The sequence below is a fragment of the Salvelinus alpinus genome, chromosome 11 (genome assembly GCF_045679555.1).
Source record: "Salvelinus alpinus chromosome 11, SLU_Salpinus.1, whole genome shotgun sequence".
In the NCBI taxonomy this organism is placed as follows: domain Eukaryota; kingdom Metazoa; phylum Chordata; class Actinopteri; order Salmoniformes; family Salmonidae; genus Salvelinus; species Salvelinus alpinus.
In genome coordinates this window covers 57,816,766-57,831,731 of record NC_092096.1, presented here as the reverse complement: position 1 = coordinate 57,831,731, position 14,966 = coordinate 57,816,766, and the positions used below count along the sequence as shown (strand labels likewise).

Genomic DNA, 14,966 nt, shown 5'->3' with positions numbered 1-14,966 from the left:
AAGTGATTTGATACCTTTCCCCCCACTACAAAATACACTGACATTCTGTAATGTGTGTGTCTATGCATCCTAGCTCCATGATATGGGCTACAACTTTCAACACTGTGTACTTTCCCAGTATGTAATTTGATTGGGTGAATACGAAGCAAGGTTGCCAATTGTTTCAGTATACACAAAAGTCCATATCAATTGACCTTGACAACATTCAGAAAAACCGCCTTACAATGTGTAGCCTACTGCTTTGGTAATAAAAAAGGAAGATCGTTATAAGCATCCAAGGACACACATTTCTGCTACCGTAACAGCAGAAAACAAACGGCGCACATCTCTACACATGGGGACGTGCAGGCAGTTGGGCGGACATTGACATATTGATCTGTGAGTTGGTTTGCAGCGATACACTACATTCTCCGCTGCTATGTGGCCCCACGAGTAGACTACAGACATATCTCAAATACCCTTATCCTCTTCCTTATTGCTAATACCTGGGAGATGACATCTTAGCCTCCTGGGGTTTAGCCACATGTGACAAATGAATTCCAAAGTAATGCAATCCATTTTTGGTCCTGATGGCTTTCCATATTTCAAAATGGATGCCAGGATGAAGATGTTTACTCGCATGTCATTTACCTGTTCCCTGTCACATAGACTCAATGCATGCTGGGCGTAGACGGGGGAGAACATTTTAAATGTGCTCTCTCTCTCTTTCGTTCTTTCTTTTTTTCTTTCTTTCGTTCTTTCTTTTTTTCTTTCTTTCTTTCTTTCTTTCTTTCTTTCTTTCTTTCTTTCTTTCTTTCTTTCTTTCTTTCTTTCTTTCTTTCTTTCTTTCTTTCTTTCTTTCTCTATTCAAGGGGCTTTATTGGCATGGGAAACATATGTTTACATTGCCAAAGCAAGTGAAATAGATAATAAACAAAAGTGAAATAAACAATCAGAAATTAAAAGTAAACATTACACTCAAAACATTTCCAAAAGAAGAAAGACATTTCAAATGTCATATTATGTCTATATACAGTGTTGTAAAGATGTGCAAATAGTTAAAGTACAAAAGGGATTTGCAATGGTGTTTGTTCTCCATTGGTTGCTCTTTTCTTGTGGCAACAGGTCACAAATCTTGCTGCTGTGATTGCACACTGTATTTCACCCAATAGATATGGGAGTTGGATTTGTTTTCAAATTATTTGTGGGTCTGTGTAATCTGAAGGAAATATGTGTCTCTAATATGGTCATACATTTGGCAGGAGGTTAGGAAGTATAGCTTAGTTTCCATTTTGTGGGCAGTGTGACACAACAGGGGGATTACGATTCTCTCTCTCTCTCGTTCTTTCTCTCTCTCTCTCGTTCTTCCTCTCATTCTTCCGCTCTCTCTCGTTCTTCCTCTCTCTCTCTCTCTCGTTCTTCCTCTCTCTCTCTCTCTCGTTCTTCCTCTTCCTCTCTCTCTCGTTCTTCCTCTCTCTCTCTCTCGTTCTTCCTCTCTCTCTCTCTCTCGTTCTTCCTCTTCCTCTCTCTCTCTCGTTCTTCCTCTCTCTCTCTCTCTCATTCTTCCTCTTCCTCTCTCTCTCTCGTTCTTCCTCTCTCTCTCTCTCGTTCTTCCTCTCTCTCTCTCTCTCGTTCTTCCTCTCTCTCTCTCTCTCGTTCTTCCTCTTCCTCTCTCTCTCGTTCTTCCTCTCTCTCTCTCTCGTTCTTCCTCTCTCTCTCTCTCTCGTTCTTCCTCTTCCTCTCTCTCTCTCGTTCTTCCTCTCTCTCTCTCTCTCGTTCTTCCTCTTCCTCTCTCTCTCGTTCTTCCTCTCTCTCTCGTTCTTCCTCTCTCTCTCTCTCTCGTTCTTCCTCTCTCTCTCTCTCTCGTTCTTCCTCTCTCTCTCTCTCTCGTTCTTCCTCTCTCTCTCTCTCTCGTTCTTCCTCTCTCTCTCTCTCTCGTTCTTCCTCTTCCTCTCTCTCTCTCGTTCTTCCTCTCTCTCTCTCTCGTTCTTCCTCTCTCTCTCTCTCGTTCTTCCTCTCTCTCTCTCTCTCGTTCTTCCTCTCTCTCTCTCTCCCGTTCTTCCTCTCTCTCTCTCTCTCTCTCTCTCGTTCTTCCTCTCTCTCTCTCTCTCGTTCTTCCTCTTCCTCTCTCTCTCTCGTTCTTCCTCTCTCTCTCTCTCGTTCTTCCTCTCTCTCTCTCTCTCGTTCTTCCTCTCTCTCTCTCTCCCGTTCTTCCTCTCTCTCTCTCTCTCTCTCATTCTTCCTCTCTCTCTCTCTCGTTCTTCCTCTCTCTCTCTCTCTCTCTCGTTCTTCCTCTCTCTCTCTCTCCCGTTCTTCCTCTCTCTCTCTCTCTCTCCCGTTCTTCCTCTCTCTCTCTCGCGCTCGTTTTCATCTCACTCTCCCATTTGCACAACCACAGAATGTTTGAATTTCTCTCGTGCTTTAAAAAATGTTATCAGTGTATTAATCAAGAGATCATGTAGTCAATACATGTCAAGTTGAGGAAACATGGCAAGATTGAACTTTAAATCAACATTTTTTTCCTTTCAGGTCCTTTACGCCTAATAAGTCATATTACTAGTAATACAACATTGGTGCTTTTTACATTTGTTGAATAGTTTTTACACTTTTTGAAAACGAAACATCAAATTGGATCCACGCATTACATCCACAAGATGGATTAATCCACTATTAAATGTGTTAATAAACTTGAAACAACAATGCAGCTAACCATTGATGATATCGACCAGCGGATACGTTTGGTCGTTCAAGATGTTGACTGGGTGCCTACAAGCTACTTCCTAAAGTGAGCCATAGATGAATTTAACTGAGTAGATAAACTTGATTTATACTCTGTGTTATCACCAAGGAAGCAGGCAGCTAGTCCTACCCGGCAAAATATTCTGGCATCTGGGGGAAAACACACACACAGTATAAAGTATAAACACATGATTATCATATCATGGTGGGCCATATGAGAGGCATGCTCATCTCATCCCGCAGCTGTCAGTTAGCAGCACTCGCGTGGCCTCTACATCCTCTACAATCACTGTATTTGCTGCTACTCCCTACCCAATGTCCTTCCATATCTGGAAGTGGTTCTACACCCCAAATGGCACCCTTTTCCATTTATAGTGCACTACTTTTGACCAGAGCCCATAAGGTGCCTTTAGGGACGCATCCTGGGTCTAATGTAGGGCAGCGAGAGATTGGTGGTGGTAGCACTGTCATTAGGTTAGTTCCTTAACTGGGATCGAAGTCCAAACATGGCAACGACTCAGGCTTGGTACCATCATGTCAAGTGGTTGGATGACGTGTCTAACATACTTCCTGTTTCTCGTAATAGGATGGAGTAGTGGGAAGTTGCCTCTAGAGTCTAGACGGTGATCTTGGATCAGATTAGCATTTTCCCCGCTAACGGTTAAAGTTAGGATTGCAGCAGTTTTAAGCTGATCCGAGGTCTGTACCTAGGGGAAACTTCACCACTTAGCTAATAGAATTTTGATGGGTCGACTTAGGACAGTGGGCTTGTGCTGAATGACTGCTTAGCCTTTCCTCACTGGACCACTACAGATTAAAACGTTTTTAATGCAGTTGGTGTTTGACTCAGTGTTATTGTGAGATTATGAACTAAGTGGAATATGGGAAGAGTTTTAAAAATATGTATTTGTTTAAGAGATGCTGCCACATGGTTGGTCATAGTATGTAAACCGATTTTTTTTTCCATGAGCATGGCCTCCTTTCTATTACAGCATATTGGATGACTGTCAATCATATTCCATTCACCCAGTTCAATATAACATCGATAGGTTATGCTACGACATGATACTCGAATTGAAACCTATACCTTTTCATGAGGTAGCTACAACCTAGCCTATGAATGACAGTTTACAACGTAGGTGCACACTGGTCGAAAGAAAAATTTGATGACAGACAGAAACATTTGATGAACAGACAGTCCATGTGACAGTCCATGTCTCACTGTCTGGGGATGAGAACCAATAGCCTCCCAGGTTTTGTATTGAAGTCAGTGGTCCAAGAGGAGGACGGAAGCTAGCTGTCCTCCAGCTACACCGCGGGACTCTAACCCGGAAGCTTACAAGAAATTCCGCTATGCCCTGCGACGAACCATCAAACAGGCAAAGCGTCAATACAGGGCTAAGATTGAATCATACTACACCGGCTCCGATGCTCGTCAGATGTGGCAGGGCTTGCAAACTATTACAGACTACAAAGGGAAGCACAGCCACGAGCTGCCCAGTAACACGAGCCTACCAGACGAGCTAAATCACTTCTATGCTCGCTTCGAGGCAAACAACACTGAGGCATGCATGAGTGCATCAGCTGTTCCGGACAACTGTGTGATCACGCTCTCCGTAGCCGACGTGAGTAAGACCTTTAAACAGGTCAACATACACAAGGCTGCGGGGCCAGACGGATTACCAGGACGTGTGCTCCGGGCATGTGCTGACCAACTGGCAGCTGTCTTCACTGACATTTTCAACATGTCCCTGATTGAGTCTGTAATACCAACATGCTTCAAGCAGACCACCATAGTCCCTGTGCCCAAGAACACAAAGGCAACCTGCCTAAATGACTACAGACCCGTAGCACTCACGTCCGTAGCCATGAAGTGCTTTGAAAGGCTGGTAATGTCTCACATCAACACCATTATCCCAGAAACCCTAGACCCACTCCAATTTGCATACCACCCAAACGGATCCACAGATGACGCAATCTCTATTGCACTCCACACTGCCCTTTCCCACCTGGACAAAAGGAACACCTATGTGAGAATGCTATTCATTGACTACAGCTCAGCATTCAACACCATAGTACCCTCAAAGCTCATCACTAAGCTAAGGAACCTGGGACTAAACACCTCCCTCTGCAACTGGATCCTGGACTTCCTGACGGGTCGCCCCCAGGTGGTGAGGGTAGGTAGCAACACATCTGCCACACTGATCCTCAACACTGGAGCTCCCGAGGGGTGCGTGCTCAGTCCCCTCCTGTACTCCCTGTTCACCCACGACTGCATGGCCAGGCACGACTCCAACAACATCATTAAGTTTGCAGATGACACAGCAGTGGTAGGCCTGATCACCGACAACGACGAAACAGCCTATAGAGAGGAGGTCAGAGACCTAGCCGGGTGGTGCCAGAATAACAACCTATCCCTCAATGTAACCAAGACTAAGGAGATGATTGTGGACTACAGGAAAAGGAGCACCGAGCACGTCCCCATTCTCATCGATGGGGCTGTAGTGGAGCAGGTTGAGAGCTTCAAATTCCTTGGTGTTCACATCAACAACAAACTAGAATGGTCCAAACACACCAAGACCTATTCACTTCAGAGGGTAGTGCGTACGGCCTAATACATCACTGGGGCAAAGCTGCCTGCCATCCAGGACCTCTACACCAGACGGTGTCAGAGGAAGGCCCTAAAAATTGTCAAAGACCCCAGCCACACCAGTCATAGACTGTTCTCTCTACTACCGCATGGCAAGCGGTACCAGAGTGCCAAGTCTAGGACAAAAACGCTTCTCAACAGTTTTTACCCCCAAGCCATAAGACTTCTGAACAGGTAACCAATGGTTACCCGGACTATTTACATTGTGTGCCCCCCCCAACCCCTCTTTTACGCTGCTGCTACTCTCTGTTTATCTTATATGCATAGTCACTTTAACAATACATCCATGTACATACTACCTCAATTGGCCCGACCAACCAGTGCTCCCACACATTGGCTAACTGGGCTATCTGCATTGTGTCCAACCTCCCGCCAACCCCTCCTTTTACACTACTGCTACTCTCTGTTCATCATATATGCATAGTCACTTTAACCATACCTACATGTACATACTACCTCAATAAGCCTGACTAACCGGTGTCTATATATAGCCTTGCTACTCTTATTTTCAAATGTATTTTTACTGTTGTTTTATTTCTTTACTTACGTACACACACACACACACCTTTTTTTCGCACTATTGGTTAGAGCCTGTAAGTAAGCATTTCACTGTAAGGTCTACACCTGTTGTATTCGGCGCACGTGACAAATAAACTTTGATTTGATTTGGTGCTACCCTACAGAGTGCTGTTGAGGCTACTGAGACCTTCATTGCAAAACAGTGTTGTTTTTTTGCCCCCTTTTCTCCCCAATTTTGTGGTATCCAATTGGTAGTTACAGTCTTATCCCATTGCCGCAACTCCCATACGGACTCGGGAGAGGTGAAGGTCAAGAGCCGTGCGTCCTCCGAAACACAACCCAGCCAAGCCGCACTGCTTCTTGACACAATGCCCGCTTAACCCAGAAGCCAGTCGCACCAATGTGTCGGAGGAAAACACTGTGCACCTGGCGACTGTGTCAGCGTGCATTGCGCACAGCTAGTGCGAGATGGGACAAGAACATCCCTCCCGGCCAAACCCTCCCCTAACCCAGACGATGCTGGGCCAATTGTGCGCTGCCCCATGGGTCTCCCACTCGTGGCCCGGCTGCGACAGAGCCTGGACTCGAACCAGTATCTCTAGTGGCACAGCTAGCACCGTGATGCAGTGCCTTAGACCACTGTGCCACTCGGGAGGCAAAACAGTGTGTTTTAATCAATTATTTGGTGACATGGAAATATATTTAGTATAGTTTTATCTAAAAAGGAAACTTTTTTCAATGTTTTAACATTTTTATTTTTATGAAATTCACTGAGGAGGATGGTCCTCCACTTGCTCTTCTGAGGAGCCTGCAAGTATGTAAACTGGCTCATGGTTAATACATTTCAGGTATGCCACAATAGATAGCCCTTTATAATGCATTGTGAGTAGACAAATGCATTAAACAACTGTAAACTTTCCCTACATTCAGGACAAACTGCCCAAGAATCATATAATGTACTCTATAACTAACAGCCAAAAATGTGACATGCTGAATTTGGCCGTTCTGTTAACTCAATAAAAACATGTACATCGTATGCTGTCTGTGAATATAATATAGCATCGTATAGGACCTTCTTTACTGAGAGAAAGTGTCACAAGGGTGGAGGAGATGTGTGTGTGGACAGCTGTCAAGACAGACTCACTCCCCGGATGGCTATAGCTCATTAAAGAAGGACATGGTGAGTTCCAGCTAACTACCAAGCCTGTACCTCATGAGTATGTCTCAGCCGTAGCCCAAAACATATCCCTTGCCACCTCCTCATCATTTGTAACTCCGCTGTTGTCCAGTGTATTGTTTTCCGTGTCAGTACCAAAACATGTTTTTTCTCAGGCAGGTCTTATAGTTTCTGCCCATCGCTTATTTTTGGAGAGTGGTATTGTAGATAGGCTACACTATAAATGTTGGTGAAAAAATTGTGAGGAGCATTTATGCCAATATGATACGATCATGTTTAAATCTAAATCTTACTGTCTGTGTAGGATAAACAATACTGTGTATGATAGTGCAGAAGAGCCAACCTGAGTTGATGTGCACTGAGGCTTGAACTTGAGATCTACACACTCAAATCAGGTGTACAATAAGTTAGCAGTCTACCCTGAGAGCATTGATCAGAATTACAAATCATGTCATTTTAAACATTACGTACAACAATCTACCCAAGGTACTCTGATGTTGGATGTGGTTGAGTATTGTTGCTCTGAAAGCAGATACATGTTGGTGAGTTGAAGTGAGGTGAGTGTCGATTGCAGTGTTGGGGAAGCTACTCTGAAATTATAGTTTACCAAACTACCAATTACGTCACAGAAGTTAAGCTACTCTTAATAAAAAATAATAGTCTACTTAACTAAAGCTAAACAAGATACTGAAAATGATCATATCTGAATCTGAAATGTCAGACTGCAAATTGCAAGAACACATCACACTGGAGTCAGATCTTAAACAGGAGTCAGATGTCAGATGTTAACAGAAGTCAGATGTTAACAGAAGTCAGATGTTAACAGGAGTCAGATGTCAGATGTTAACAGAAGTCAGATGTTAACAGAAGTCAGATGTTAACAGAATGTGTAATTTATCCTATTAAACACAAAAAACATGTTTCAAGTGAGAAATAGGTCTGATACCGAAAAAGAAAGGTAATTCTTGCCTACTTCACCCGTATTTTATTTTATATTAGGAAAAGAAAATTGTGTGTAGTTCCAGTAGTTAGCTAGACTGCTATATGGCAAAAAAAAACGTTTTTAACTACTGAAAACACTACCAAGATATTAATTTAGTTCAACTACCACCAAGCTACTATAAAATGTAGTTGAATTACTAGTTGAATTACAAATAGTTCACTACTTCCCAACAGCAGTCGATTTGAGATTCCTTTCTAAAGGTAATGGGACTCCATTGAGTGCAAAGAAGTTTCATCATGTCTTTGACATCACAACTGGCATCAATAGCCTTGAAGACTCCAGCTTTCAGTGTTGTTGGAAAGATGGTAGTTGCTGAGAGTGGGTATAGTGGTTTTGGACATTCTGTGTAATATCTACGAAATACGCAGGGCTGGAATGGCCAAGGTGCATAAAGATGGCTGGTGGATAAAGATGCCTGTTTGTTCAGTTCGCTGTTTCTTACATTTGCTTTCCGTTACTCTTTTTTTGTATCGGCATTAGCACAGTATACATGATCACCACCTCCCCAAAAAATACAAAAAATACATGATCCCAATTCTAGCTCCAAGATGGCGGGAATTAGAAAAACGAAAAAGTAGATTGTGCTGATTTACTGGCACATTGAAAAATGTTGCCTGCTGTAGTTTAAGAACAAGGGTGAGCTCTAAAAACAATCACGTGATATCTGAATTCCTCCATCTCTATACACCTTCGCCATTGGGTGGGAACTTTTAAGAAATGGTGTTTCCAAATTGAAATTCCCAGTATCCTGATATATATATAAAAAAAGCATCTCTCATCTATCATCTTATATTAACATCATATTCTTGTTTTAGTAAGACCCTTAGCAGTTTGTAAAGAATTACACTTATTTTCTCTCTTTCTTGATGTAACTTGTCTTTTCATGTTACAGTGCTTGAACCTGGATAAGTTTGAGGCTGCCGACAGTGAGAGACATCTCATGACTAGAGCCTTGGAGCTTCTAGAGAGCAATAGGTACTGGGCTGGAATCGTTTTCGAAGACCTCAACCCTGCCGCAAGCCACCCCCCTCCTTACGTCAAGTACAAGATCCGCATGGACATTGATAAGGGGGAGCGTACGAATAAGATCAAAGAAAGGTAGGCCCAGTGCACAGCCTCTCCGCCCTCACCATGTTTTAGTGCTAATGAGAAAACATTGGACAACATGGCCCGTATTCATAAAGCGTCTTAGAGGAGTGCTGATCTAGGATCAGGTCCCCCCTGTCCATGGAATGTAATTCAATAGGATCTAAAGGCTAAATTGATGCTACACTCTTAGAAAAAAAGATGCTATCTAGAACCTAAAAGGGTTCTTCAGCTGTCCCCATGGGATAACCCTTTGAATAACCCTTGTTATTCAAAGTAGAACCCTTTTGGGTTTCATATAAAACCCTTTCCACAGAGGATTCTACATGGAACCCAAAATGGTTATAACTGGGGGGGAAACTTTTTTTTACCTAGAACGAAAACGGGTTCTCCTATGGGGACAGCTGAATAACCCTTTTGGAACCCTTTTTTCTAAGAGTGTAGAGCAGCGCTCCTACTCTGAGACACATTTTGAATACAGGCCCTGATGTTGCTGAGACACATTATGAATACAGGCCCTGATGGTCCTGAGACACATTTTGAATACAGGCCCTGATGTTGCTGAGACACATTATGAATACAGGCCCTGATGGTGTGAGACACATTATGAATACAGGTCCTGATGTTGCTGAGACACATTATGAATACAGGCCCTGATGGTCCTGAGACATTATGAATACAGGCCCTGATGGTGTGAGACACATTATGAATACAGGCCCTGATGTTGCTAAAACACATTATGAATACAGGCTGTGATGTTGCTGAGACACATTATGGATACAGGCCCTGATGTTGCTAAAACACATTATGAATACAGGCTGTGATGTTGCTGAGACACATTATGAATACAGGCCCTGATGTTGCTAAAACACATTATGAATACAGGCTGTGATGTTGCTGAGACACATTATGGATACAGGCCCTGATGTTGCTAAAACACATTATGAATACAGGCTGTGATGTTGCTGAGACACATTATGGATACAGGCCCTGATGTTGCTAAAACACATTATGAATACAGGCTGTGATGTTGCTGAGACACATTATGGATACAGGCCCTGATGTTGCTAAAACACATTATGAATACAGGCTGTGATGTTGCTGAGACACATTATGGATACAGGCCCTGATGTTGCTAAAACACATTATGAATACAGGCTGTGATGTTGCTGAGACACATTATGAATACAGGCCCTGATGTTGCTAAAACACATTATGAATACAGGCCCTGATGGTGCTGAGACACATTATGAATACAGGCCCTGATGTTGCTAAAACACATTATGAATACAGGCTGTGATGTTGCTGAGACACATTATGGATACAGGCCCTCATGTTGCTTAGCCAGTTTTTTCAACTGACATGTCAACTTTTACCAGACAATTGTAGTCGTATCTGAAGCGAAACAGGCATTTTATTGCATACTTTCTGTCCTATGTCTCAGGCGATTTATAATAAGCATGCAGTGCCAAAAACATTATGATTCCATGTTACTCATGGGACAAATGTCATGACTCATGACATAAATATTGGTGTAACGTTTGGCTATTGCGTCCATGATGTTTTCAAACCCAGCTTTCTCTTAGGCTGCATTTACACGGAAACCCAATTCTGATAATTTTTCCACTAATTGGTCTTTTGACCAATCACATCAGATATTTTCACATCAGCTCTTGTTCAGAGCTGATTTGATTGGTCAAAAATATCAAAATTGTGTTCCCTGTCTAAACAGCCTTAGACAATGACCGTTGTGTGATGTGTGTCCTTTCAATTTAAAGGGGATGGTCTCCTGGGGCCCGTGGCAACTCCTTTAACGACCTGCGCTATATATGGGGAGGCTTCGCCTATCTGCAGGACATGATGGACCATGGCATAATACGGGCGCACACAAACAAATCCCAGCCGCTCGGCGTGTTTGCCCAGCAAATGCCATATCCCTGCTACGTGGACGATGTGTGAGTACAAAAGCTGTTATCTGTCTGTCCCGTGATTATAGAGGGAAGAAGGCATTACCGCAATAAAAATCTACTCACTTGGGGACTTGCCACTCACCGCTACCACAGGCTAGAGTAATGGGCTTATCTGTCACTTAGCCCGCACAAATTTCCCTGTGGAAACTCTTCCAAAGCTATCTCTCATGTTGTCTTCCGTCCCTGGATACTGCTGTCTGCTGCAGCCACAACTCTGGGGGAGAGAGGGAGGAGAGAAGTGTTAATATTCACATTCAAACTTGAAAGTTTGATGCCCTTCGTGAGTTTTTAATTATGAATTGTGTCAAAGCTGGGGGGAAACAAACTTGTTGCAAGATGGAGATACAACAAGACAGAGCCGAAGAAATTTCAGCTATTGATTTAGTCCGACCACATGCAGACCATGTCCTGAACATTGGAGACCTGAATGCTTGATGTATCTTTAAATTATTCAGGCTACATTCTTATGTTCCCTCCCTTTCATTCAATATCACATTTCCTCCTTAAGAAACTACCCAATTCCCTCATGAAACCACACACAAAGTCCATCATATGTAGAGATTGATAGGGACCATTGTATTCTGTGTGAATCAGGTATTCATCAGCGTTACTGTTCTAAAGCACAATGGATAGGTGTATTTCACCAAGGGAGATAGACTGCACTATAGCGCTCAATCTTAGGCAGTTGAGATTTCCTCAGAGGCAGGGAAATTACTCCAATCTACACGGCTTTATCATTTCCAATAATATACTCAGAGCTCAATGATGTCATCGGGGGACAGATCATTTCTGAGGAGATCAAAGTCCACTAGTGCAACAAAGTAGGTCCCAAATGCCACCCTATTCCCTATATAGTGCACTCCTTTTGACCGGAGACATATGGGCCATTCGCAACAAAGCCACAATGTTTCAGGAGACAGACACATATTTCCCCCGTTGGAAGTCACTGTAATTTAATTTTGAAAATGCTCTATACAACATCAGAGCATATTGCATAACAACCTTCATTGGAATGTACTGTAGCCTTACTATGATACAGACATACAGTATAAGGACCAGGGCTAGAGGGAGTGGTGACAAGAGTCAAGAGGTCAAAAATCGAATCAAATTGTATTTGTCACACGCGACGAATACAACGGCTATAGACCTTACCGTGATATTCTTACTTACAAGTCCTTAACCAAGAGTGCAGTTCAAGAAATATAGTTGATAAAATATTTACAAAATAAACGAAAGTAAAAAAATATCTAATCAATCAAAAAGTAACACAAGAAATGTACATAACAATAACGAGGCTATATACAGGGGGTACTGACTCAATGTGCTGGGGTACAGGTTAAACTAGGTGATTTGTAAAGTGACTTTGCACAGTTAATAAACAGCGAGTAGCAGGAGTGTAAAACAAGCGGGGTGGGCATTTGATTAGTTGTTCAGCAGTCTTATGGCTTGGGGGTAGAAGCTGTTAAGGAGCCTTTTGGTCCTAGACTTGGCAAACGATACTGCTTGCTGTGCGGTAGCAGAGAGAACCATCTATGATATGGGTGACTGGAGGCTTTGACAATTTTTGGGGGCTTCCTCTGACACCGCCTGGTATAGAGGTTCTGGATGTCAGGAAGCTTGGCCCCAGTGATGTACTGGTCGTACGCACTACTCTGTGTAGCACCTTACGGTCAGATGCCGAGCAGTTGCCATACCAGCTGCTCTCTACGGTGCAGCTTTTTGAGGATCTGGGGACCCATGCCAAATCTTTTCAGTCTCCTGAGGGGGAATAGGCTTTGTCGTGCCCTCTTCACAACTGTCTTGGTGTGTTTGGGCCATGATAGTTTGTTGGTGATATGGACACCAAGGAACCTGCACCAGTCCTGTCGATGTTAACTTCTTATGGCTGTAGGGGCAGTATTGAGTAGCGTGGATGAAAGGTGCCCAGAGTAAACGGCCTGCTCCTCAGTCCCAGTTACTAATATATGCATATTATTATTAGTATTGGATAGAAAACACTCTAAAGTTTCTAAAACTGTTTGAATTATGTCTGTGAAATTAACAGAACTCATATGGCAGGCAAAAACCTGAGAAGTTCCACTTCCTGTTTGGATTTTTTTCTGGGGGTGCCATATTTTCAACCAAGCTCTCATTGAAAATACAGAGAGATATGGATGGGTTTTCACTTCCTACGGCTTCCACTAGATTTCAACAGTCAATAGAACTAAGTCTGATGACTCTAATGTGAACGGGGGTCGAAGGAGACAGAAATTAGTAATCACTGCCATGAGGTGACCATGCATTCAACACGTGCGTTTACGTGAGAGGCAGCTCCATTCCATCTCTCAATTGAAGTCGATTTAATTGACATAAAGTAGCTAATTTGACATAAATAACGGACATTAACGAACAAATCAAGCATTTATTGTGGACCTGGGATTCCTAGGACTGCATTCTGATGAATTCATCAAAGGTAAGGAAACATTTATCATGTATTTTCTGGTTTCTGTTGAGTCCAACATGGCGGCTAATTTGGCTATTCATCTGAGCTCCGTCTCAGATTATTGCATGGTTTATTTTTCCGTAAAGTTTTTTTGAAATCTGACAGCGGTTGCATTAAGGAGAGGTATATCTATAATTCCATGTGTATAACTTGTATTATCATCTATATTTATGATGAGTATTTCTGTTGAAACGATGTGGCTATGCAAAGTCACTTGATGTTTTTGCAACTAGTGAATCTAACGCCTCAATGTAAACTCAGATTTTTTTATATAAATATGAACTTAGTCAAACAAAACATGCATGTATTGTGTAACATGAAGTCCTATGAGTGTCATCTGATGAAAATAATCGAAGGTTAGTGATTAATTTTATCTCTATTCTTGTCACGTTCTGACCATAGTTCTTTTGTGTTTTCTTTGTTTTAGTGTTGGTCAGGACGTGAGCTGAGTGGGCATTCTATGTTGTGTGTCTAGTTTTCACGTTTCTATGTTTGGCCTTATATGGTTCTCAATCAGAGGCAGGTGTTAGTCATTGTCTCTGATTGGGAACCATATTTAGGTAGCCTGTTTTCACTGTTGGTTTGTGGGTGTTTGTTTCCTGTGTCAGTGTTCGTGCCACACGGGACTGTTTTCGGTTAGGTTACTTTGTTATTTTGTATTTGTGTCTTGTTCAGTTGCTTATATTAAAACATGGACACTTACTACGCTGCGTCTTGGTTCGATCCCTGCTACACCTCCTCTTCGGACGAAGAGGAAGAAATCTGCCGTTACAATTCTGGTTTTTGTGAAAGCTATCTTTAGCTGGAAAAAAATGGCTGTGGTTATTGTGGTTTTGTGGTGACCTAACATAATAGTTTGTAATGCTTTCGCTGAAAAGCCTATTTGAAATCGGACACGTTGGTGGGATTTAACAACAAGATTACCTTTAAAATGATATAAGACACATGAATGTCTGAGGAATTTTAATTATGAGATTTCTGTTTTTTGAATTTGGCGCCCTGCACTTCGACTGGCTGTTGTCATATCGATCCCGTTAACGGGACTGCAGCCATAAGAAGTTAATGTGGATCTGTTCGCCCCTCCTTTTTCTGTAGTCCATGATCAGCTCCTTTGTCTTGCTCACATTGAGAGAGAGGTTGTTGTCCTGGCACCACATTGCCAGGTCTCTGACCTCCTCCCTGTAGGCTGTCTCATCGTTGTCGGTGATCAGGCCTACCACTGTTGTGTCGTCAGAAAACTTAATGATGGTGTTGGAGTCGTTCTTGGCCACGCAGTCGTGGGTGAACAGGGAGTACAGCAAGGGACTAAGCACGCACCCCTGAGGGGTTGGGGATCAGCGTTGCAGATGTGCTGTTGCCTA

The 14,966-nt window shown here is 42.8% G+C and overlaps 1 protein-coding gene across 1 annotated transcript in view; it reads left to right on the top strand.

The window, feature by feature from the left end:
* LOC139534553 (phospholipid-transporting ATPase ABCA1-like) overlaps nucleotides 1-14,966 on the top strand; it is a 292,873-nt gene that overhangs the window by 56,358 nt on the left and 221,549 nt on the right. The window contains exons 12-13 of the mRNA XM_071333760.1: nucleotides 8,960-9,165; nucleotides 10,932-11,108. Of these exons, the coding sequence (XP_071189861.1) occupies nucleotides 8,960-9,165; nucleotides 10,932-11,108 (383 nt within the window). The remainder of the gene's footprint in view (nucleotides 1-8,959; nucleotides 9,166-10,931; nucleotides 11,109-14,966) is intronic.